Raw genomic sequence first — 26,891 nt, 5'->3', positions numbered from 1 at the left:
TTGCCAGGGTGCAGTGGGCTTATCTGTTTCAAGTGTTAAAATATGTAGGTGTGGGGGGCTGGTTTATGGAGGCGGTCTCAACATTATATAACAGGCCCACAGCTCGGGTAGTTGTGAATAGAATGCAGTCTGATTCCTTTCAGTTACAAAGGGGTACGAGGCAAGGCTGCCCCTTATCCCCACTATTGTTTCTGCTATATTTAGAACCCCTTCTACGAACAATTATGAGGGATCCAGATGTTGTGGGGATGAGCATGCCATCGCTGGAGGTTAAAGTGTTGGCGTTTGCCGATGATATTCTACTGACCCTGACAAACCCGACATCGTCGATACAGCACTTAAAGGCAATTTTAGAGGAATTTAGCTTCTTGACAGACTTCTCTTTAAATTACCATAAATCTGTGGCCCTCCCTATTCAAGAGGAAATTCAAAAACAGTGGGAGGGGGAATTCCCATTTCAGTGGGCACAATCAAGCATTAAATACTTGGGAGTCCACATTCCTACAGATTTAGCAGAGCTGTATACAATAAACATGGAACCGTTAAAGCTCCGGGCAGAGGAAACTTTACAGCGATGGCATGCTCTACCGATCACTTTATTGGGCAGAATTGCACTTTATAATATGGTCCTATTCCCTAAGTGGACTTATGTGTTCCAGATGTTGCCATTTCATTTAAGACCGCGAGAGGGAAACTGGTTGAGGAAAAAATTAACATACTTTTTATGGCAAGGGAAAAAAGCCCGGTTACCTTTTTCTAAAGTAGCTCTACCACGTTCAAAAGGGGGGTTAGGGCTCTTAGACTTAAAACTTTTCTCTTTGGCTAGTAGCATGAGGCATTTGTCTGATTGGTTCCGCTCTGCTAACTTCTTCTCCTGCAGGGAGGCAGAGGTGGCACTGTTTGGGAAAATGCATTTTTCTTATTGGCTCCATGTGCCCTCCAGAGAGTTGCCAGGGTTGGGGCCCTACCGCTATATCCTCTCACCGTTGAGAACAACATGGAGGTGGTTGGGTAAACACTATCGGGTGGATGCAGGGGTTTCCGCCTTGTTACCACTCGAGGGTAATTTAGCATTCCCGGCGGGTGGCTCTCTAATCCCCTTTCAGAGATGGGCCAAAGCGGGAATAAAGTACATATATCATGTAGTGAATGAACAAGGGGGGTTGAAATCGTTTGAGGAACTGAAGGAAGAGTACAGACTGGGTGTGAATGATTGGTTGGCATATACACAATTGAAACATTATGTAAGCTCTTTGCCTGCGACCTCCTTAAATAATGTTTCCTGGGAAAAATTTAATGACATACTTGGACTTGAAGCACAATCACGCGTGCCTCTAAGTTACTTTCACAGAGGATTGAGAGACTCCTCACAACCGGTGGACTGTAGCCTGGTGATACAAGCTTGGAACTTGGAATTGCACCTTAACCTGAGACCGGAACAATTTCAGTCTTGCCTTAAATCCATATTTACTTTAACAGATAATGCTGCCTGGTGGGAGTTGCAATATAAATTTTTGCTGCGTCTACACATATCACCGCACAGAGCGTTTAAAGCTACAATGCGAGAGTCTGATGAGTGCCCAAAGTGCAGGCACTCGCCTGCCCATTTGGGGCACATGTATTGGGTTTGTGCTCCAATTAGCACCTTCTGGACTGAGTTGAGCAGACATGTATCCCAGATGTGGAATTGCACATGGCAGCCAACTGCTAGCCAGCTGTTTGATTTATTCGAGATACAGAGGCCGGCTCCAGCAGGATTCAGGGCATTCCTGAAAAGAGCAGTTTTAATGGCAAAACGTGTCATCCTGCAATTGTGGTTGGTAACAGATCAACCGAGTATATCACATTGGAGATCAGCAATGATTCAAGCCTGTGCTATAGAGAAAAAAGGAATTAAAGATTTAGCCTCAAAAAGAGGTGCCCAATTTTGTTGTACCTGGTCCCCTTTTTGGGACACTCTTACTCCTGTAACAAGAAGCAAGATATTGAATACATAAACTGCTTAGAGGGGTTAGGAAGGGGGGAGGGGAGGGGGAAAGAGGGGGTTGAGATAGATTGAAATGTTAAAATGTTTCAGACAAAATGGTTATTGTATTGAATGGTTTTTGAATATTCAACTGTCTTGCATTGTCTTGAAATAAAAAAGATGTATAAAAAAAAAAAGGTGACAAACAACTAATGCAATCCTACATATATGAAGAGACCTCAGATAATTGGAAGTAAATAATTTCAGATCAATTTCAGGTACAAAAGTGTAGATTGTGAGCCCACAAGGGACAGAGAAAGTACCTGTATATAATAAATGTATCAAGACCACCAGAGTGGACAAAGAACAATGGTGTCCCACGAATAATCTCAGGAGCAAAAGAGGAATGGGAACGGAGTCAGGTTCTTCAATGAACAGACCAGAGATGGCCAAGATTCAAAATACAATTTATTAAATGAAGACTCTACAAGGTAACCTGTTTCGGCACTGCAAGTGCCTTCTTCAGGAGTCTTATTACTTTGTCTCAAGGAGTTAGTCAGCAGAGCATACCGGATAGAGTCATTTGTACAGCGGCATCCAGTTCAACACAGCATACAAGTGACATCTAGTTCAACACTCTGTACTGTAACCCAAAGGTCTTTTTTAAGACCAGAATGTTTACTCCTAAATGACTCTATTCGGCATTGCGTTTTTTTCTAGCGTAAAAGATGCCGGTACTCAAATGCCAGGCCACCCTTCAGGGGTGGTGTGATCACTGAGGGACTCGCCCCACAATAGCCAGGCTCCCTGCAACCAGTCACAGAATCTATGACAAGGCAGAATTGGTGTGTAGGGCCTAAGCTCTTTCATTAAAACTTGGGGACCATGAGGCAATTTTAGCAGACAATGAAAAAGGTGCCTGAACTCAGTACCCCCTCAAAAAAAGCCTTGCTATCCGGTATGCTTTGCCGCATCTCAAGAAAGATATAGTAGAATTGGAAAAGGTGCAGCGAAGGGTGACTAAAATGATAGCGGGGATAGGACGATTTCCCTATGAAGAAAGATTAAGGAGGCTAGGGCTCTTCAGCTTGGAGAAGAGACGGCTGAGGGGACACATGATAGAGGTATATAAAATAACTAGCCGTTGAGCCCGTTAAAACGGGCTACTATTGGAATGGGGGTTTTCCAAGGCCCCCCCCCCCCCGAGGTCGCCGCTGCCCCCTCCCCCCCCTGGAGTCGCCACCACCACCACCCCTCCAGCCGGCCCGAGCCCTCTGTTCGCTATTAATTAAATTACATCACCGCAGCACGCAGATCAGCTGAGCTCCCGTCGGCCTGGCCTTCCTTCTCTGCCTGTGTCCCGCCCTCGTGTGACGTACCATCGGCGAGGGCGGGACACAAGCAGAGAAGAAAGGCTGACCGGAGCTCAGCTGATCTGCATGCTGCGGCGATGTAAGTTGAATTAATTGCGATCAGAGGGCCTGGGCCGGGTGGAGGGGTGGCGGCGGCGACCTCGTGGGGGGGGGAGAGCAGTTTCCCTCTCTGTCCCACCCCCGTCATCCTGTATTGACGCGGGGGTGGGACAGAGAGGGAAGTCTCTACTGCGCGTTTGCAAGTGAGTTCGGTCACTCGCCGTTTATATGTTTGATGAGTGGAGTGTAACGGGTGGATGTGAAGCGTCTGTTCACGCTTTCCAAAAATACTAGGACTAGGGGGCATGCGATGAAACTACAGTATAGTAAATTTAAAACAAATCGGAGAAATGTTTTCTTCACCCAACGCATAATTAAATTCTGGAATTCATTGCTGGAGAACGTGGTGAAGGCGGTTAGCTTGGCAGAGTTTAAAAAGGGGTTAGACGGTTTCCTAAAGGCAAGTCCATAAACCACTACTAAATGGACTTGGGAAAAATCCACAATTCCAAGAATAACATGTATAGAATGTTTGTACGTTTGGGAAGCTTGCCAGGTGCCCTTGGCCTGGATTGGCCACTGTCGTGGACAGGATGCTGGGCTCGATGGACCCTTGGTCTTTTCCCAGTGTGGCATTACTTATGTACTTATGACTAACTCCTTGAGACAAAGTAATAAGACTCCTGAAGAAGGCACTTGTAGTGCCGTAACAGGGTACCTTCTATAATAAATATAAACCACTTTGATTGTATGTCAAATCCCATTAGAAATTAGCTGCAGATGTGGTGCTGGGAATGCAGTCGAGACCAGTGAAGCTTTAGTATGGGGCTTTAACATCTGCAGCTAATTTTGAGCTGAAATTATGTACTGCCAATTATCTGTTAAGTCTCTTCACATAGTAGGATTTCATTATTTATTTTATTTATTAGGATTTATTTAACACCTTTTTGAAGGAATTCACTCAAGGCAGTGTACAGCCAGAATATGTCAAACATAAGCAACAGACAATTACAGCAGTAAAATATATTCAAATAACAATACAAAGCATGGCATAGTATACTACATTACAAAGTCAACACACCACACAATAAAACATTTTAATAGACAGCATAGGGTGTAAGCAAAGGTAGAAAGTAAGATAGATAAGAGAGAGTAACAGGAGAAAGAAAATACGGGGATTAATTTAAAGAGAGTTGCTGGTGAGATCAGAAAGTTGCTTGGTCATTATCTTAGCTAGGGTAGAAGTGGGTAAACATATCCTGCTATAGTATGTGCAACCAGTGCCGTTTACTTCTTCTTTTTAAAAGCCTCATTGAAGAGCTTCTCAAAAAATTTTTTAGCTTGATTTGTGGTTCTGTATTCTGGTTGGATCATTATTTGTTTGTGGTTTTCCTTCCTCTACCATGATAACTTTATCCCCTTTTCTTGGAGTTAGAGGACTATATAAACATGATTTGAACAGCTGGTTCAGAATGAAATATCTGTGTCAATCTTGGCCATTAGAGTGTCATTCAGTTACTAATTAGAGTCATGGGATAGGAGGCAGCGTCCTATCTTTGCCTGATAACTGTTTAAAAGACCGGAAACGGGGAGTAGGACTAATTCGTTTTCTGTATAAAAAAGGGTTAAGAGTTGAGTGCCCCAAGGGTCAGTACCAGAATCTGTACGGTTTAACATATTCATAAATTCAAAGCTTATGGGAAATTGTCAAAGGATCTCGTGAGACTAGAAGACTGGACATCCAACTAGCAGATGAAACTTAATGTGGACAAATGCAAAACGTTGGACATAGGAAAAAATAATCCCAACAGGTGCACAGGGATCCTTGTACCAAGCTGCAGTAAAAAGGAGCCTGCGCTAGCGGTGGGCGCCATTTTTGCTGCTTGCTGCGGGTAAAAAGGCCAAAAAATGGTATGGCCGTGCGGTAAGATTTCACCTACCGTGTGGCCATGTGAGGGGGGGAGCACTTAACGCCATCCATTGAGGTGGCGTTAAGGGCTCCTGCGCTAACCCAGTAGTAACCAGATAGTGCGTGGCACTGCCCTATTATCACCACCGGGTTAGCGCCATGCTAGAAAATAATTACTTATTTTCCCTAGCATGGCAAATGGCACACGCCAGGGATGGACCTGCTGCCGGCGCCCATGCTGCGCCAGCGGTAGTTACAGATTAGCGTGCAATGATTCCGCGATGGGCTTACCGCTGCTCTGTAAAAGGGCCTCACAGTGTTTGGGTTCAAGTTAAGAGAAACCAACCAAGAAAATGTTCTTGGAGTCACTGTAGACAGTGCGTTGAAATTTTCAGCCCAGTACGCCATGACGGCTAAGACAGCAAGTAGAATGTGAACAGCGGCCTAGCAAGGGCAGTGGGGGCAGTCCGCCCCAGGTGCACGCCGCTGGAGGGGTGCAGAGAGCAGCCGTACGCCTGTTGGCTCAGCTGTTTCCCTCCTCCCTCTGCCCCGGAACAGGTTACTTCCTGTTCCAGGGCAGAGGGAGCAGGGAGCCAGTGGAGCCGAGAGCCACTCGGCTGCTCCCAGCAGCCAAGAATGCAACCGGGGGGGGGGGGTGTCGTGCTGCACCCGGGGGGGGGGGGGTGCATCGGCGATCCACCCCGGGTGGCAGCCAACCTAGGATCGTCACTGAATGTGAAGGTCTATTTGAAAAGGAATAGAGAATAAAACCAAGAATATCATTATCCTTCTGTATACTAGTGCAGTTCTGGCTTCTGTATCTCAAAAAGATGTAGGATAACAAAAAAAGGTTCAGAGAAGGGTGACAAAAAAAGAAAAAGGGGGTGGAGCGCTTCCCTTTTTAAGAGAGGTTAAATAGGGTAGGGCAGTGGTTCCCAAACCTGGTCCTGGAGGCGCCCCAGCCACTCAGGTTTTCAGGATATCCGCATTGCATATTCATGAGATAAATTTGCATGCACTGCCTCTACTGTATGCAAATCTCTCCCATGGATATTCATTGCGGATATCCTGAAAACCTGACTGGCTGGGGTGCCTCCAGGATCAGGTTTGGGAACCACTGGGGCAGGGCTTTTCAGCTGGGCGAAAAGAAGACTGAGAGAGATATGGTAGAAGTAAAATCCTGAGTGGGATGGAACAGTTTTCAAACGACACTACAAGAGGGCACTCCATGAAACTAATAGCCAGCAGATTGACAACAAATTATGGAAAGGTTTTTTTTTTTCACATAAGCTGTGGAATCTGTCGCTAGAAGATGTGATCAAGGTAGCAGAGTTCAAATGAGTTCAGACAATTTCCGGGAGGAAAAGTCCATAAAAAATTATTGACCATTACTTATCCCTAGAAATGAGCTATGCGAACTAGATCCCCTTTGTGGGATCTGCCGGGCAATGCTCCTTCTAAGCTGTGAGGGAGGTCTCCAATCGCATTGGTGCCAGTGGTGGGTGGTGCTTCAATATTGTGTCTTCAAACCCTAGGGACAGGCAGGTCCTCTGGAGTCCTGCAAAACTTGCCTTTCCCTTGCTGTTGAAAATGTGACATTTGAAACAGAACCCCCCACTGGCAGGAATGTAGGTGGAGGACTCCAGCACAGTTTAGAGAGAACATTGCTGTTGGGTGCTTATGACTTGGACTGGTCACTATCAGAGACTGGATGCCGGACTTGATGAATTATGATCTCACTCAGTATGTGGGTTTTTAAAAAAAAATGTAATACCATTACTACTATTTAATATAAATAATTTCTGTAACTCTACTGGCTGTATACAATGCTCTACACATAATGGGTGAGACAGTCATATGTAGTAACATAGTAAATGACAGCAGATAAAGACCTGTACGGTCCATCCAGTCTGCCCAACAAGATAAACTCATTATACTTGATATGCGATACTTTATATATATATATACGGGAGTTTAATTTGTCCTTGCCGTTCTCAGGGCACAGACCATAGAAGTCTGCCCAGCACTGTTCTTGTACTAAGTTCTGAAGCCAACGTCGAAACCCCTTAAAATTTACACTCCAGTCCATCATATCTATTCAGTTACGATCAGAGCGTAGACCGTAGAAGTCTGCCCAGCACTGGTTTTGCTTCCCAATTACTGGCGTCGCCACTCAATCTCCACTAAGATTCCGTGGATCCATTCCTTCTAAACAGGATTCCTTTGTGTTTCTCCCACGCATGTTTGAATTCCATTACCGTTTTCATCTCCACCACCTCCTGCGGGAGGGCATTCCACGTATCCACCACCCTCTCTGTGAAAAAATACTTCCTGACATTACTCCTGAGTCTGCCCCCCTTCAACCTCAATTCATGTCCTCTAATTCTAACACCTTCCCATCTCCGGAAGTCACTGCTCTACTGACTTTATAATCTAGTTAAGACACACAGGGGGGGATAATCGAACGGGGGTGCCCATCTCTAAGGATGGCTCTGTAAAGGGGTGGGGCAACCCGTATTATCGAAACAAGGTGGACGTCCATATTTGTTTCCATAATACGGTCGGGAGTGCCCAAATAATGGAAAGCGAGGATGCCCATCTCAGAAACGACCAAATCCAAGCCATTTGGTCATGGGAGGAGCCAGCATTCGTAGTGCACTGGTCCCACTAACTGAATGGAAAAAGGCCTTCCCTTACCGATCCAGAAAGGAACGGGCATGCATGAAGGAAATTGCATGCAAATGAGCTGCTTGCTGTTAGCTCATTTGCACACGATTTCCTTCCTAAGGAGGGGAAGCGACAGACTGCAGTTGAGGATGTCCAAAATGTGGATGTTTCTGTGAGAAGGACATCCATGCCCTTTGCTATGCCTCTGACACCCTCTTTATTTATTTATTTGGATTTTGGATCACAAATAGCAGCGATGGGATTTGAACCAGCCACCTCTAGATTGCAAGACCAGTGCTCTAAACACTAGGCCACTCCTCCACTCTACTCCACTCCCTTGAAATTTGGCCATCCCTGTGGGGGGCAGTTGAGGACGTCCAAAATGTTTTAAAGAAGGACATCCATGCCTTCGTTATGCCTCCGCTGACACACACATACCTCCCCCCCCCCCCCCCCCCCAGGGATGGCCAAATTTCAAGGGAGTGGAGTGAAGTGAAGTGGAGGAGTAGCAGAGTTGCCTAGTGGCAGTGGCATTCCTAGGGGGGCTGACACCCGGGGTGGATCGCCGATGCGCCCCGCCCCCCCCGGGTGCAGTGCGATCCCCCTCGGCGAAAGGACACCCCCCCCGGGTGCACGCCGCTGGGGGGGGGGGGTGCCGCGCGCCTGTCCGCTTCGTTCATTTCCATGCTCCATCTGCCCCAGAACAGGAAGTAACCTGTTCCGGGTCAGAGGGAGCACAGAACAAACGTAGCAGACAGGATCACGGCACCCTCCCAGCGGCGTGCACCCGGGGCGGGCCGCACCCACCGCCCCCCCTTAGTACGCCACTGCCTAGTGGTTAGAGCACTGGTCTTACAATCCAGAGGTGGCCAGTTCAAATCCCACCGCTGCTACTTGTGATCCAAAATCCAAATAAATAAATAAATAAAGAGGGTGTTGGAGGCTTAGCAAAGGCATGGATGTCCTTCTCACAGAAACATCCACATTTTGGACTGCCATCGCAGGGACGGAGGCATAGCGAAGGACATACTCTAAAGAAAAAAAGACAAAAGTTTTTGAAGTTGTTTTTTTCGGGGTAGAAGGTGGTTAGTGACCACTGGGGAAGTCAGTGGAAGTCATCCCCGATTCCCTCCGGTTTTTCATCTGGTCAGTTCGGGCACCTTTTTGATGCTTAGTCATGAAAAAAAATGGACCAAGTAAAGTCGGCCAAATGCTCGTGAGGGGTGCCCTTCTTTTTTCCATTATCGGCCGAGGATGCCCATCTCTTAACAACGCCCCCGTCCCACCTTCAGTACACTGCCGACACACCCCCTTGAACTTTGGTCATCCCCGCAATGGAAAGCAGTTGAGGACGCCCAAAATCGGCTTTCGATTATGCCTATTTGGGCGACCTTAGGAGAAGGACGCCCATCTACCGATTTGTGTCAGAAGATGGGAGCCCTTCTCCTTCGAAAATAAGCAGGACAGCCAAAACAAAGAAGAGGCTTTGGCAAATTTATTGCCATAGCTTTGTTGATTTTCACTGTATAAATCAAGTATTTATTTATTAGGATTTATTTATGTGGTTAATAATTTGTTTTAAACATTGTGTTGGTAGTTTTTGAAGTGAAATTTGAACAAGATTCTTCTTGAAGGCACTGTGGTACATGTGGGATTACACAGACTTTGTTACAGAATATGGGATAAATGATGCTGAAACGAACGCCAGTTCAGCAAACGGCGTTCATTGAATTTGGCATTTGTGGGTGCGCTGTGTTTTACGTCCCATTTTATTCACCTAGCTAACTTTTATATATATTTAGAATTTTTTTTTAAGTTGTTTTCCGAAGGTATTTACATATCAGTTTGTAATTGCACAAGGAACTCTTCCACTTTTTTGATTTTTTTTTGTAATCAGGGCATCTAATTTTGCAGATGGTGAAAAACTTTTCAAGATATCCCAGGGTGTACAGGATTCTAGGAAAGCAATAGTAGCCTTGATTGACCTTAAGAAACAGCTTAATGTGTAAAGCACCTGAGAATTGTGCAATGCATAGCTTCCAGTTTCAGGACTACACTCTTTGTCAATTTGGTCAGTGGTTAACATAAACAAAAAACAAAGCAAGAAAAACAAAAAAACAAAAACCAAACCAGATTTCTTCGATCCTTCCTAGCAAAACCACTTATGGAGCTCCAGGGAATTCCTGTATGGTATTTAGGTTTGTTTTAAATCAATACACACACCTTGGGAAGGAAAATTAATTCCCTGTTTACCATTATCATTAGTTTCTGTTAGCATTTCATGTTCTGAGCTTCAGCACACTCTCAGCTTTATTTAAAGAGCTTTCAGCTCAGACCACATTAGGAAGCCTGGCTTGCATATTATTTTCATATATATCCAAAATGTGACATCAAAGAAAAGATATTTTACTAGACTTTTTAATGAATTGACCCATATTGTAATTTCCTCCATCTTGACGACACCAACAGTGATATCTATATAGAACAGGATTTTAGAAAGATACCTCAAGTCTGATTTGGAACAGCTGTGTGTCACCGATGACAGCTGAGTTCATCAGGAATGACTAGCCATTATGCAAACCAGAATGTCCAAATTATAGATATAGCAAAACTAGAATCTGGGCCAGAAAAGCGTCCATGTGCCGGGACATGAACGTTCATATCAGCCATTTTAGTACCATTAACATCGATTATTCTTATTTTTTTCCCTAGTTTCATTTTTGGGCAGTACAGCAACCAGGTGGGGATTATGGGGTCACCCCAGATCTCTCCATTGAAATGCTGATTAATTCAAGTACTTTTCTGAAACCTGGCATTTATTTTTCGGTTGTAAACAGTAAAGTACTCTCACTACAATTATGTTATCACTTTTTTAAAAATGCTTTTTATTTATACTGTGTAGATATGTTCATACTTCCTATCCCACAACAAGTAACCCCAGAACTCCTTACATACTAGCCCAACAAATGCTCACACTCACTCACAACTACCGTATTCATACATTCAAGCCCACTATTAATAGTGATCACTATGATATTTCAGATTGCATTCAGAGTCCAAAATTCAATTAGAGGCAGTCACTTAAATCCATATGGAGCCGAACACGACTCTATAAAATGTGTTTCAAAAACACTTAATTGTCCATGTCCTCTGTATACCGCTGACCACAGTGCTTTCAATGTAGTGAAAAGCGCAATGAGATGATGGGTAAAGAAGATGTTACACTCCTTTCACCAATGAAATAGTTGCTCTTTAGCAAAGCTGCAGCGTCGGGCCAGAGCAAGGCTACTGGAGGAACCCGAAAGTAATAACATTTATTTTTCAGTGCCTCAATAGAAGCCTTGTTCAAATTGTTTCCACTTGAAATTTATGAGAAGCTCATTTTAGGCACAGAAAAACTTTCTCTTTCAGTTTTATTCAGACAAGCCACATTTATTTATTCATGGGCCCTTTTCCAGAGCAGCTGTAATTGATTTGATTTGCTTACTTTATTTTTTGTCTATTAGTTTGTAAGCTCTTTGAGCAGGGACTATCTTTCTTCTATGTTTGTGCAGCACTGCGTATGCCTTGTAGCGCTATAGAAATGCTAAATAGTAGTAGTAGTAAGCCCAATGCAGGCTTACTGCTCGCTGTTCCGAGACTACCGCTGGCCCAATGTGGCCGCCGGTGGTAGTCCCACTCCGAGCACATGCCATTTCCGGAGGAAAAAGATATACTATATATATATATATATATATATATATATATATATATATATATATATATATACTATCTGCTACCACATTTGCTTATTTCCGATCTGACGAAGAAGGGCAACCTTCGAATGCTAATCAAGAAATGTATTAAGTTATGTCCAATAAAAAAGGTATCATCTTAGTTTCTTTTCCATGTTTTATTTTGTTTGATTTCTATTGATAACCGGGGGAAAAAAGAAAAACTCCTGAAATGGCTTGCGTGTTTGATAACCCGGCGGTAATCAGGCATCGCTGAGCACTGCGTGATTACCACCAAGTTAGCGCGGGAGTCCTTACTGCCACCTCAGTAGATGGCAGTAAGGGCTCCCCACCACACGGCCATGTGGTAAGAGTTCTCTTACCCAGGGGCGTAGCTACGTGGGGCCACGGGGGCATGGGCCCCCACAGATTATGCCCTGGCCCCCTCTACATTTGACCCCCCCCGCCGCCGCATCATCAGGTACCTTGTTTGTTGGCAGGGGTCCCCAATCCCCGCCAGCCGAAGAGTCTTCTTCAGCGCCGGTCAACTCTGGTGCCTTCGTTGTGTGATCATCTGTTTCTGACGCCTTATGTCCTGCACCGTGCATGTAGCCCCGTGCAGAACATAAGGCGTCAGAAACAGATGATCACACAACGAAGGCGCCGGAGTCGACCGGCGCTGAAGAAGACTCTTTGGCTGGCAGGGATTGGGGACCCCCGCCAGCAAACAAGGTACCTGATGCGGGCGGCGGCGGGGGGGGGGGGGGGGGAGTTTGCTGTGGCAGGGGGGGTCCAAAGTGGCGGGGGGGGGGGATCAGCGGCTAAATAGTGCCCCCCCACCTCAGGCTCTGCATACCACAGAATATCTAAATTATCTCATCAGCATCCATTTGAATACAATTTGCAGCTGTGTCTTTCCTGCAAGTTAACCCCTGAGTACATAGTAACATACATAGTAGATGATGGCAGAAAAAGACCTGCACGGTCCATCTAGTCTGCCCAACAAGATAAACTCATATGTGTTACTTCTTGTGTATACCTTACTTTGATTTGTATCTGCCATTTTCAGGGCACAGACCTTAGAAGTCTTGCCCCGCCTCCCAATCTCAGCTAAGCTTCTGAGGATCCATTCCTTCTGAACAGGATTCCTTTATGTTTATCCCACGCATGCTTGAATTCCGCTACCATTTTCATCTCCACCACCTCCCGCCGGAGGGCATTCCAAATATCTACCACTCTCTCTGTGAAAAAATACTTCCTGACATTTTTCTTGAGTCTGCCCCCCTTCAATGTCATATCATGTCCTCTAGTTCTACCGCCTTCCCATCTACAGAAAAGGTTCATTTGCGGATTAATACCTTTCAAATATTTGAATGTCTGTATCATATCACACCTGTTTCTCCTTTCCTCCAGGGTATACATGTTCAGGTCAGCAAGTCTCTCCTCATACGTCTTGTAACGCAAATCCCATACCATTCTCGTAGCTTTTCTTTGCACCGCTTCAATTCTTTATACATCCTTAGCAAGGTACGGCCTCCAAAACTGAATACAACGACTTATACAGGGGCCTCACCAACGACTTATACAGGGGCATTAAAACCTCTTTTCTTCTGCTGGTCATACCTCTCTCTATACAGCCTAGCAACCTTCTCGCTATGGCCACCGCCTTGTCACACTGTTTCGTCGCCTTCAGATCCTCAGATACTATCATCCCAAGATCCCTCTCCCCGTCCGTACCTATCAGACTCTCCCCGTCTAACACATATGTCTCCCGTGGATTTCTATTCCCTAAGTGCATCACTTTGCATTTCTTTGCATTGAATTTTAATTGCCAAACCTTAGACCAGTCCCTTCTGCATTCCTCAGCATATCCAACCAGCGTCCAACCCTCTGTAACCCTGCGGCTAAGGCCACGGTTTCTTTTTGCATCAGCCTTCCAGAGAGCTAGGAATATTCCTAACAGTTTACAAGAGAGAACATAAGAACATAAACATCACTATACTGGTACAGACCGAAGACCTATCAAGCCCAGAATCCTGTTTCCAACAGTGGCCAATCCAGGTCACAGGTAACTGGCAAGATCCCAAAACAGTACAATACATTTTATGCTGCTTATCCTAGAACTAAGCTGTGGATTTTCCCAAGTCCATCTTAATAATGGCTTATGGACTTTTCTTTTAGGAAATTAGCCAAACTTTTTTAAACCTTGCGAAGCTAATTGCTTTTACCACATTCTCTGGCAATGAATTCCAGAGTTTAATATCTCATTGAGTGAAGAATTTTCTCTGATCCATTTTAAATTTACTATGTAGTAGCTTCTTTGCATTCTCCCTAGTCCTGGTATTTTTGGAAAGAGTGAACAAGCGATTCACATCTACTTGTTCCACTCCACTCAGTACTTTATATACCTCTGTTATATCTCTCCTTAGCTGTCTGTTCTCTAAGCTGAAGAGCCCTAGCTGCTTTAATCTTTCCTTATAGGGAAGTTGTCCCATCTCCTTTGTCATTTTCATTGCCCTTCTCTGTACCTTTTCTAGTTCCACTATATCGTTTTTGAGATCCAGAAGTGCGCACAGTATTCGAGGTGCGGTCGCACCATGGAGTGATACAAAGGCATTATAACATTCTCAGTTTTGTTTTCCATTCCTTTCCCAATAATTCCTAACATTCTATTTGCATTCTTAGTTTGCACTTAACATTCCTTAACATTTGGCTGTTAAGATACATTGGATGCAAAAATCTAGCATGTCAGTAAAAAGGTTATTTAGTTGGAAAGGTGTTTGTCAAGGCTAGAATGTCTTTTTCAAACTTTGGTAAGTCATGCTAATGTTACAGGTCAGATTTTGGCATGGGTATCATGGTGATCAGATGCACTTGCTGAAACCCATAGCATTCTAATTCCGAACCCCCAACTACCATGGCGATTCTCAGGAAAATTAAGTCAATAGAAATAGAATAAAATAAAACACAGAAAAGAAAATAAGATGATACCTTTTTTATTGGACTAACTTAATGCATTAGTTTTTTGATTAGCTTTCGAAGGTGGCCCTTCTTCGTCAGATCAGAAATAAGTAACAGCATATATAAGTGAAACATCAAAGCATTTCAGTGACAGTCTGAAAGGATGAGGGAGGGGTGGGCTAGGTGAGAAACAGAGAGGATGGGGGACAGGGAGATATGCATGGTGATCAGAGGGTGACAAAGCAGTGACATTTCATGGTTTATAATGGGCTAGAAAACCCAGATCTTTGTTAAGTCCTGTCTGGTGGGTGTCCAAATATTTAATCATCTCTACTCAGGAAAAGTAATAAATTCTTTCTAGGTTATGAAACTTTTTATAGAACCAAATTAAGAATATGGCCACATAATAGTTTTTGGTACCATATAAGTCCCTTCAGTGGTGTACCAAGGGGGGGGGGGGGCGGTCCGCCCCAGGTGTACGCTGCTGGGGGGTGCTGCGGCGCGTGCCTGTGGGCTCCGACTTTGCTAATTTCGCTCGTTCGCTGCAGCTCCCTCTGCCCCGGAACAGGTAACTTCCTGTTCCGGGGCAGAGGGAGCTGCAGCGAACGAGGGAAGTTAGCGAAGTCAGAGCCCACAGGCGCGTGCTGCGGCACCCCCCCCCCCCCAGCGGTGTGCACCCGGGGGGGTGTCATTTCGCCGGGGGGGGGGGGGGTGGAAGGTGTAATTTTGCAGGGGTGGGCGCATCGGCGATCCGCCCCGGGTGCAATCCAAGCTAGGAACGCCACTGGGTACCTTCCTTGACTGTAAGAGACCTACATGGTCTCAGAACATTGTCCAGTTCAGCATAGTATTAGCCGCCAAGTTTATACAGAGTTAATTATGTTCAGTGGAAAATAAATCTGTTGCCTCAGGCTGCTTGCTATGTGAATATTCTATCACTGTTTCATTATTGCCACCAAGTATTACATATTAAGGGCATTTGCTTTAAACTTTGCTTTAATTCGTTTATCCAGTCCTTACATGCACATGGTTTTGCTTTTTAAAACCAAAGGTGATTCCTAAGGGCGGTTGAACAATTAAGTATAAACTGTGTTGTTTCTGACTTTACTTGTTTTGGACTTTGGGTCCTGCTAATCTGTACATCTGCTATCTTAGCAGAGTACAGAAGAAAATGATTTATGTTACTTTTACTAGAATTTTTACTACTTGTAGAATCTGGCTTTCTTGGTGGGGGTAGGGTCAAAGTGACTGCGGCATGGCAAAGGCTGGGCAGGCCAGGAGCTGGGATGGAGGACATTACTTGTGGCGGGGATGGGCAGGTTCGATTTCTGTCTCAGTGCAACTCTCTACTCTATGTTAGCCCAGTGAAAGCCTATAAAAGAAATTCATGTTCTCCAGGGTCAATATAGCTGCCAGAACTTGGCACTGGATGAAAAGACATAAAAATGATCATGTTTGCTAAGGGTCCACTGCAGTGTAAACTGCTGTGGAGAGTTGGTTACTCAGGTGACCAGAACAGTCCTTTGTGTGATTATACAAACTCCTTTTATAATAAAATACCAAGCCAATTCAGCTAATCAGTTTGTAGATTGCTCTATGTCAGTGTTCTTCAATGCAAGGCCCTGGGGCAGTGACAGCCCCTGGAAACCTCTGGGGTGGCCCTCATTGTCTTTTTAGAGTTTTTTTTTTCTGCTAGGCTGCCTCTCTACCCAGGCTCAGGATAGAAAGGGGAACGTGGATGCAAATAGAATGCATTTGGAAATGCTCACAACCTTGGGGATACCCCGCAATGAAGTCTGAAGGTGGGCTGGTGGGAATGGAGGTCATTGATACACACTGGTCAGAAGTGTCTTGACCCTGCATGGGAAAATATTGGGTGTCTCTCCTTCGGCTCGTTAGAATCCAAAATGGCTCCAGCCTATAAATTAAAGAAGTCCAATGCTCAGTGGCATAGCCAAGGGTGGGCCCACTTTGGTCTAAGGCCCACTCAGTAGCAGCACATCTATGATGTGGCTAGCAGGGATCCCCAAGCCCCACCAGATGAAAATCCCAACAACTGTCCCTCCTGCATACCTTATAAATAGCAGATCTTTGCGAGCAGCGACTGATACATACTGTTCACGCCGGCCCCACAGCCTTCCCTCTGATGTATTCCCGCCTATGCGGAAACAGGAAGTTGCATCAGAGGGAAGGTTGTGGGGCCAACATGAGCACTGTGTATTAGTTGCTGCTCGCTAATGGTGAAAATCTGTAATTTAAAAGGTATGCGGGGGGGGGGGGGGGGGGAGGGATATTTGAGAGACCATATGGCATGCAGATGAGAGAGGGAGAGACCAAATCACTTGTGGGACAAGGCAGAGTTTTCTGCCCACCCATCTTGGGCCCAGGCCCACCCTACTACTACTACTTAAAATTGGGTGTCTGGCTACGCCCCTGCCACCGCTCTGTGTGAAGTGGAGATTTGTGGATTGCTTTGTGAGAATTGGATGTATCCTGTGGTTGTCCCTGGGAATCTGATCTGTATAGACAATCCAACTTCAGGATTTTATTGAGATTGTACATTTTCTAAACGATATTGCTGGACTTAGGTGCCAACATTTCAAAATGATTGGGGGTGTCAAACACAATATAACTTGTCTCCCCTCAGACACAATGATGGAATTTGCTCAATATTGAGGATGCTGAGCAGCCATTGGTACTCACAGAGCTGGCTCCTATGTTTTGCTGGATTGCTTACGTTAACAGAGAGAATTCACTACTAATTTTTTTAAAACGTGTGATCACAGATTCAGAATATTGCAGCATTGTAGTATTTGAGACAATGTAATCTTTTACAATATGACCATTTGGAAAAAAAAAACCCAACTCCATAGGCGCCTGGTATAAGAGGCTTGGACAGGCTAAGCCTCCCCTGCTGTGCTCTGAGGGGTTTAAATTGTTGATTTACCTCCATCCTCACAGCAGGAGCTGCAGTGAAAGCCCTCTAGCCTTGTCCAGTTGTAGAAATTTGTTTATGGTTTGTTTACCTTACTGCTGGGAAAGCAGGGGGGGGGGGGGGGTTGGCTGGAGGTGTCCTGGGTTGCCAGGGAGATATTTAACCAGGATGACTTCCTGACCTGCACTGAGGACAGATAGCAGCAGAATCATACTGGGCCAGCATGATCAGAAAAACTTACCAGACAAAAAGGTAGAAAAGATCATTTTATTTTCATTATAGTGTTTGGAATATGTCCACTTTGAGAATCAGGTGCTCAACATTAAAAGTTTATATTTATTTACTTATTTATGGCATTTTATCCCACATTAAACATGAATTAGGGTGTTTTGTGGCTCTACATGAGAATTGTGATGATATGATTCCTTGTTTCATATTGTTGACGGTCTGCATTTTCCGTATGGGTGGTATATTGGTGTATTAGGTTCTGCCCAGTGTAATATTTATGGTACAGTAAGGTCCTGAGTGTGTTTTTGCACAAAGTTGTGCATAGTGTTTTGCAGTTGAGCGATTGTGCTTAGAATATGCTTTGAGCAACCACTTTATTCTTTGACATATGATACATATCTAATATCTAAATTTATTTTTATTTATTTTTTCTGTGTGTTATTAGACAATTATGGATATAAGCTCCACCACTGGCTCCACCCCTAACCCCGCTCCCTTTAGCCTCCCCAAACAGTTGGGCCACCGACCACCTAGGCCCAACTTTCTGGACATCTTTTGCATGTTTAATTTGATGTGGTTAGAAAAGGTTTCTGTGCGTGTGCTGCTGTTGTGAGGTGTAGCACAGAAAAAACATGCCGCAGTGCTGTTGACACAGTAGCTACTTCATTCTGATAACACAACAACCCTCTGTCTTGTTTGCTTTTCACTGAAAGTTAAACAAGAAAGAAAGAAAACAAACTGGTAACACAATGGTTTGGTCTTTCACGGAAGACTACTAAAATACTCTTTAGAGTAAGTACACAGTTACCTGCATCCACAAGTGGACATGAAAACCATCTGGTCTGATGCCTTGATTGTGAGTTTAACCCTAAAAAATACAGAAATCTATGATCATTCCCGAGAAAAGCAGTGCATTTTTTTGTCGACTTTGATACTTTCTGTTGAATCAATGTGAGAATCATCTGAAAATGTTGTATATTTATTTGTTGCATTTGTATCCAACATATAGGTGCCCCTTCACCTGTAAGGGCTATGATAGTGGTGTACAGTTGGGGGTAGTGGGTTTGGGTTTTGGGGGGCTCAGCACACAAGGTAAGGGAGCAATGGTCAGATGTGTACCTGGGAGCAGTTTATGAAGTCCACTGCAGTGCTCCCTAGGGTGCCCTATAGCTGTCCTGGGATGTCAGGGGGACCAGTCTACTAAAAATGCTGGCTCCTCCTACTTCCCAGTGGCTTGATTTTGGATGTTTTGCACTTGGATGTTTTTTTTTTTCAAAAATGCCCCCCCCCCCCCCCAAAAAAAAAGACATCCAAATCACAAAACGTCCATAGTATTTTCGAAAACAAAAGATAGACATCTATCTTTTTCGAAAATGACCTTTTTCCTGTTCAGAATTTGGACGTTTTGTGTAAAACGTCCAAATTGTGATTTAGACGGTCTATCGAAAATGCCCCTCCACGTCAGTTTTTGAACAGCAGAGTTTTCATTTTCTTTCAGAATTTCAAGTAAGTGCTTACCAATCAGAGTTCCAAACAGATACCAGGTATTAAAGTGCTACCATTAACACAAGACCATAGAAAGAACAGATTCTTTGTGATGGAAAGAGGAAGAGGAACTTTCTTCTTATCTGACACAATATGCCTGGAAGGCTGGAATAGACTTTGAGTCTACCTCAAGCTCTGCTCTGACTCAGGCTAAAAACGCTCCTTTATGAGGCTTCTTTAAAAACTTAACCCCTTAGCACCTTTTTAATACCCATCTTGTTTTAATTATCCCCACAGGATCCAACTCAATGAGTGCTAAACAACACCAACATTGATCAAGCTTCTTCATTGTGTCCAGGGAGGGGTCATTTGTATTGTGTTTGGCACCCCAGTCATTTTGAAATGTTGGCGCCTATGATCATCCCATCATTCTCTTATTTGCCCTGTTGCCTGTCGGACAGCTTGTAAGCTCAGTTGAGCAGGGATTGTCTCTTATGTGTTTGGGTCAGTTCTATAAAGTGCGCCAAAAATTAGGTGTCCAAATGCAGCATACACTAATCTGGGGGTTCTATATATCATGCCTAAAAGATTGGCGCTGAAATAAAATTCGCTTAAGAGTATTCTATAGAGTATGCCTTAATTTAGTCATACTTTATAGAATAAGCCTAAATTTCCATGTAGTATACAGAATACGCTGAGCGCTACTCTGCGTGACTAAATTTAGTTCCAGGCAGTTACGCCAAGTAAAACTTAGTGTAAATGCTGACACCTAAATTATGTGCGGACCAGGTGAATACTGTAACAACATGCATAGATTTTAGAAATGCCCATGGCCATACCCACTTTTCAACTATGCGACTTAGAATTTATGTGCATCATGTTACAGAATATGCTTAGACAGTTCTGTTCATAAATTCTAATTAATGCTGATAATTGGTTGTTAACTTGCAATTATCAATGCTGATTGGCTTATGTGCTGTGTTATGGAATCCCGGGGTAGGTGTGAATTCTATAAACGCATTTGGGCACCCAGATTCCATTGTAAAATACTAATGTAAGTTGTCAATTTATTCGCCAGCATTTAGCCACATCCAGTTAAGCCATATCAATCGCAGAATACAGAAAACAGCAGTGAGATTGATTTTTAAATTGAACAGATATGGAAGTGTCTCCTCATGTCTTAGCAAATTGCATTGGCTTTCTATAGCTGAGAGATTCAAGTTGAAAGTTACTTGCTTGTTTTTTCAAATTTTATAAGGTTTTACATTGGAATTGGTGATCAATATTGCATCATTATTTATAGGCTGTTCTGATCGACTGTCTCAGGAGTTTCTTTATGGAATTCACTAACCCTTTTGATTAGATTAGATAATAACTATCTTAGTTTTAGGAAGAAGGTAAAAACCTTCCTATTTCCAAAGAGCGAGGTGTGATGGTTTTTAACTGTTTTATAAATTGTTTTATGAATTGTTGTATGATTATGTATAGGGTACACCACACTGAACCCTGGAAAGGGGATATTGGCAGTAAATAAGAAGTGTTTTGTAGCACTTTAGCACATAAATGACTATTCTATAACCTACGCATGTATATATCTGACATGCTCATGCCCCACCCATGCACCACCCTATTGCATTTATGCACCAAGCCCTGGATTCTATATATGGTGCTCAAAGTTGCATGCGTAAATGTGGGCATGCACCCAATTTGCACATGCAATTTAACTGAGTAACGATCAATAATTGAGAGCTAACAATCAAATATCGGTGCTAATTGGCAACAAGTTGGATTTACACATGCATTTTGCTAGGTACTATTCTGTAAGGATGCAAGCGTTAAGATTTTTAGTGTGCAGCTGAAAAGGGGGTGTGGCTATGGGAGGGGAATGGGCGGGTCAGGGACATTCACTAAAGAATTCAGGGGATCTGTGTCTAATTTATGCACGAGAGGATTTACACCAGGTTCCAGTTGGTGTAAATCCTCAGATCCTGGCACTACGTGCTGTTCATAAAGAGCACCCAACTCAGAGCACCATTTATAGAATCTCGCTCACTGCTCCTTTTTTTCAATGCCTTAATTTGGGCGCTATTTCCTGAATTGAGTCCCATGCAAATTCCGTGTTGACATTACAGAATACCGCTGAGCGTGTGCTTAGCAGTTATGCGTGTGAATGTTACATTCACGTGAGTAAATTATAGCGTTCTAGAATCTTACATTAAGGCGCCACGGGGTCGCTATTCAGACAGCGAGACTTAGCCCAGCTAACTCCCACGGTCATCGCTAAACCTGGATATTCAATGCAGGCCGTTTCCAGTGACCGATATTGAACATCTGGTTTATTTTTGGCCATTTAGAAGATAACCAGCTATGTTGATATGCAGACTTAGCCAATCATCTTCTAACCGGCCAAAGATATCCCAAATATTCACGCGGCCAAATATAGCTGCTGTAGTGAAGCTGAAAATCAGCGGATAGCCGGTTATAGCCACTAACCAGTGATAGTCAGTGGGAGATAGCCGGCTATTGTGACTGAATAGATATGGATGGGCTGGAATTTAAATTTTAAGGGGCTTCGACATTAGCTTCAGAACTTTTAGAACAAGAAGAGTGTTGGGCAGACTTTAGGTCTGTGCACTGAGAATGGCAGGGAAAAATCAAGGTCGGGTGTACATATAAAGTATCGCATACCATGTAAAATGAGTTTATCTTGTTGGGCAGACTGGATGGACCGTACAGGTCTTTTTCTGTCATCATTTACTATGTTACTCTTTAGGGTTCTACATGGAATGTTGCTACTTACTGGGATTCCAGAATCTTGTAACTCTTTAGGATTCCAGAATCTTCAGAACTTTTAGTACAAGAACAGTGCTGGGCAGACTTCTACGGTCTGTGCCCTGAGAATGGCAAGGACATATCAAACTCGGGTTTAAAGTATCAATACCATGTAAAATGAGTTTATCTTGTTGCGTAGACTGGATGGACTGTACAGGTCTTTATCTGCCGTCATTTACTATGTTACTATGTTAATATATCCCCCGCTGATTATCGTCGGATAGTAGTTATGGGGCATTTAACCGGCCAGGTGGTTAAATGCTTGTGTGTGTGTGTGTGTGGGGGGGGGGGGGGGGGGCGGGGTTAAGATTATGGAACTAGAAGTTTGTGTACAGCACTGTGTACATGTAGAGCTGCTGCAGGAATGATAAGTAGCAATAATGCAGGTGGCAGGAGTTCATCCCATTCTGTCCAGGGTCTTGTTTAGCTTTTTCCCTCTTTGTTTGCTGTTCTGGATCTTCTGCTCTTATGTCCTCGCTTGCCCTATAGTCCTTATTCAACCAGTTTCTGCTCTGTATGACGTGTTTCTGAGCTTGTTGTGCTGGTCTCTGAAGGTCAGGAGTTGGCTGAATGACTATGTTGTAGCAAGAGAAATTTGTGGGACTTTTTTTTTTATTGAATAAATATTCCTTCAGTAGATGGGTGAATAGGTTTAATGCTTCACCTTCCTCATTCAAAATGCATTTTCTTAATTCCTAGAACTCGTTAGAATACTTAGCTTCCCATTACCTTTTCCAGCATTTCATTTTGCCAGACCCTCTATGTCAAAAATATGTTTGATTTTCCTAAAAATATTTGTGAGGCAAAAGAAAGAATAAAGGTATAATTAATATATACATGCTAATAAGCCTTCCCGCCCTTTTCTACTATCATATGCAATGTTTTTATTGTCTAATTTATTCTGTTTTTTTCTTGTCTCTTGCAGGGTCTGTTGTGTATGTTGCAAGGTGAGTATTTTGAGAAATGTTGCTTCAGCTTTCCTGCTATCTGCATTGAACTGGTTCTTGGGATTTTGTTGGCAGACCCAGCTGAGAAATGTGAAATTATTAAAACACTAGTAAGAAAGGCCAATGGAACAGGCGCTAGCAAGGCGCTTTCCTTACCATCTCCCTCCCCTTGTTGCTGGACTTACCCTCCGTGTTGTTCGCGGCGGATCAGGTGTTCGGACGGCACTCCGTGGGGGGAGGGTGGAGGATCTGCGTAGGTCGCTGTTTTTCTGTGTGTGTGTGTGGGGGGGGGGGGGGGGGGTGGAGCGTCAGAGGGCGGTGGAACTGTGGATTCATTGAGTGTCATAGCCCCGCCCCGAACGTCATCACATTGTGACGCGAGGGCGGGGCAAGCACTCATGGTGGAAAACTGATCTGGACCATGACAACTTAACTTGGAATGCTGGGTAAGTTTCCCTCCTAGAACATTGGCGGTGCGTTTTATATAGAAAGATGTTGAAGAATCTAAATCATGTGGACAGGGGTCAGAAGCTGAGCCCATGGGTTCCCTCTCAACTGCCCAGTGGCCTGTAAAGACAGTGGCACTATTCGGACAGTGCTGAGGGGGGTCTCTAAAGACATTTTCAAAGCACTTGGACTTACAAAGTTTCATAGGTTACTATGGAACTTTGCAAGTTTAAGTGCTTTGAAAATGAACACCATAGTCATACAAGAAAAACATCATTGAGAGTTTTCAGTATTAAGTAGAATGACAGGCAACTGCCTAGACCACCTTCCACCCTGGAAGACTGGTGTATACCCAGATAGCTTACCTCACCTATGCATGAAGTATCTGAATCCACTGAGCAAGAATATTATAAGTCACTGTGGATTTTAAGAAATTAAGTCAGCAGCGAAATGTAAGTGAATAACAAATAAAACTCGATAGACTTTCTGTCATCCCCCAGCCCCTCTGTTAACAGGTCACTGTGCTGATTTTGGAATAACACTGATTCTTAAATCAGCATTTGGCATAATCTACTCATGGCATAACTATGATCATAATTGTACGCCTCAAGCACTATGGGAATGCCTTGTAGTCGTGGGCAAGTGCCAAGAGTCTATTCTCACATGGTACAGTCCAGGGGCAGGTGTTCTTGGTAGATTATTTGGGGACTAGTGGGTAAAATCTTAAATTGAGTCCAGTGAAATTTTGAGATGGTAAATCCAGCTCTCACCTTGTTACTGTCTGTGACTTTGGAAAAGTCTTTTCAGCTTCCCGGTGTTTCATTTTAATTATAATGCTCCTTCAGTCTAGCCCTGGAGGCCATAAAATCAGGGTTCTAGGCATGTACAACGCCAGCAGAACCCACTTGCTATTCAAAGGGCAACATGATGTTGGCTGGATGAAAGATGCTATAGAAACCAAAAAGATTAGTATTTTGTAATTTTCCAACAGCTGAGTTGTTTACTTGTTTTTACTTTTAGACTGGTTTCATTTTCGCAAGGTCCAAAGTTACACTAAAGTTACCTTTAACCATAAACAGGCATAATATGATTTTGTATCCACAGAGAAACATAATGAGCCCTGAGGACACAGGCAAGTTGTTTTGCTTCAGGGAACATGTTTTGCGTCATGGGATATGGACAGATAAATAATATTTCTGTAGGGTTTTTTCAGCCACAAGGGCTACAAGACACTAAGCTACCATTTGCTTTCCCACTTGCCACTTTTGCAGAGACAGAGGTGTTGTGTATGTGTATGTCTGACGAAATAAAGCCAGCCCAAGGTCCAGTTCTAGAACCATCTAAAATGAGGACCAAGACTGTCCTGCACTGCAGGGAAGGAGGAAATTGTTCTCCCTGTGTCCGGGTGGAGCTGGACATGAACGTGTCAGGTAAGGAGCCAGAGGAGCACTGGAACTTCTGGAGGGATGGAAATGGTTCTATAGGGTTCATTTATTTGTTAAGGAATAAATAGCAAAGGCTGTGGGAATGGAGACTTTGATAAGCCAGGATGAACTACTGATGATCTATTTTTAAAAAAATGACACAGCGGAGTAGAAGGTCCTGAATTTTTTGATCCAAATGTGTAATCTTTGCAACTATAAATGCTGGAGTCATTGTGGCAGAGTTGGGTTGGGAATGTAAGCTCTATCGAGCAGGGACTGTCTCTCTGTGTCAGGTGTTCAGCGCTGCGTGCGTGTGGTAGCGCTATACAAATGTTAATAATAATAATAATGTGAGCTGCCATCCAACATTAGGAATGCCAAGAAGTCATGAACATTAGAGAGAAGATACTGACAACTACCGCAAAGCATGACGAGGTTAGGTTAGCTGTTGAAAAAAACCTAATCTCACTCTTTTCCTTTTTCTTTTCTGACGGGAAGCTTCTTTCTGCTCTGTCAGAATTGGGCCTGGGATTTGGTTCCCTGAACCATCATTTGACAGGAGCCACATATCTTTCATCTTGTACTATTGTACAGTTGTTGCAACCACAGGTCTCCTTCTGGAACATTTTAATCATGAGCCCTAGGTGTCGCTGTGGTGCGGTGACTGGCCTGTGCTTGTAGAAGAAGGAAGTGACATCAAAAGGGGGGTGGGCTGCGGCAGAGGGAAGTCCTGGCATCAACAGCAGATGACCAATTTAGCTGCTGGTGCCCCCACCTGCGAAGGGGAGGTTCGGGGAGGAGATGGAGGCATCCCAGTCCCACTCCCGGTTCCAGAAGAGAGAGAAGGACGTCACACATCGGGCACATGAGAGGGAAGCACTGGGCCCCCCACAGCCCTGGGTCCTTGGGCACTGCCTGGTTGCCCTTATGGTCAGATCGACCCTGTCTAGGAATGCCATTATTAGACACGATGCTGTTGAGGCAGAAGGATAAGTGGGTACCTCCTTTTAGTGTCCTAGTGCCTCATGCTAAGAATCGATTCTATAACTGCATTAGGGCATCCAGATTTTGTTATAGAATATTAACTGAAACCTGGCATCGGTGTGCCTTACATTTAACCATGTGATGTTAGCCATAGACCTGGTGCAACTGAGTGCACCTAAATGTGACGAAGGTGCACATAACATTGTAGTCTATAAAAGATGCTTATAACTGTGCATCCCGCTCATGCTCCGGCCTCATGGATACCCCTTGCATTTGGGCACTGTGCTACTTCCTGAAGCTCTTACACAATCCTGCTTCCAGCACCTTTGTGCATTTACATGTGCAAAGGGGCATTCAGCCTTCAGTGCCTTATAGTATCGCCCCTCACAGGACCCTTCCACGTGGTGGGAGGTATTCTATGATGGCTCCCACCCCAACCACAGTGTGGTAACACACATAGCCACTGAGAGGGAGGGGCAGGGAGGACAAAATTCCCCAGGCCTGGGCCTCCAAGGGGGGCCCAGCGCCGCAGTCCCACCTGCCCTCTGTCTTTGACCGTCTGCCCCCTGCATTGAAATCGCAGTCTCACCTCCGTGAAAGCAGCGTTGCAGGCAACAGAACGCTTCACTTCGAGCTTCCTTCCCTCCCTGTGTCCCTCCCTCATCTGACGTAACTTCCGCGAGGGCGGGACACAAGGAGGGAAGGAGGGCTGAAAGGAGGCGTTCTGCTGCCTGCAGCGCTGCTTTCACGGAGGTGAGACTGCAATTTCAATGCAGGGGGCCCGGCCCTGTGGCGGACAGTGGGGGGGGGGGGGGGGGGGGAGTGGCGGCAGTGACCTTGGGGAGGGGTGGAGGGGGGAGCGGTGACGACCTCAGGGGGTGGAGGGGGGAGCAGCGAGGGCGGCCTTGCCCCAGGCCCGGCCCAATCTCTCAGCGGCCCTGGTAACACAGCAACATCGAAAATGTCAGCAGATAAAGACCT

The 26,891-nt window shown here is 44.5% G+C and overlaps 1 protein-coding gene across 2 annotated transcripts in view; it reads left to right on the top strand.

Moving 5' to 3' along the window:
- The window catches only part of IL17RC (interleukin 17 receptor C), an 82,266-nt gene that overhangs the window by 12,265 nt on the left and 43,110 nt on the right, over window positions 1–26,891 (top strand). For both annotated transcript variants that reach the window (XM_030206077.1, XM_030206076.1), the window contains exons 2-3: window positions 23,034–23,055; window positions 24,774–24,932. In XM_030206077.1, the coding sequence (XP_030061937.1) occupies window positions 23,034–23,055; window positions 24,774–24,932 (181 nt within the window). The remainder of the gene's footprint in view (window positions 1–23,033; window positions 23,056–24,773; window positions 24,933–26,891) is intronic.

The sequence above is a fragment of the Microcaecilia unicolor genome, chromosome 6, assembly GCF_901765095.1.
Source record: "Microcaecilia unicolor chromosome 6, aMicUni1.1, whole genome shotgun sequence".
Taxonomy (NCBI): Eukaryota; Metazoa; Chordata; class Amphibia; order Gymnophiona; family Siphonopidae; genus Microcaecilia; species Microcaecilia unicolor.
This window is presented reverse-complemented; position numbering and strand designations above follow the sequence as displayed.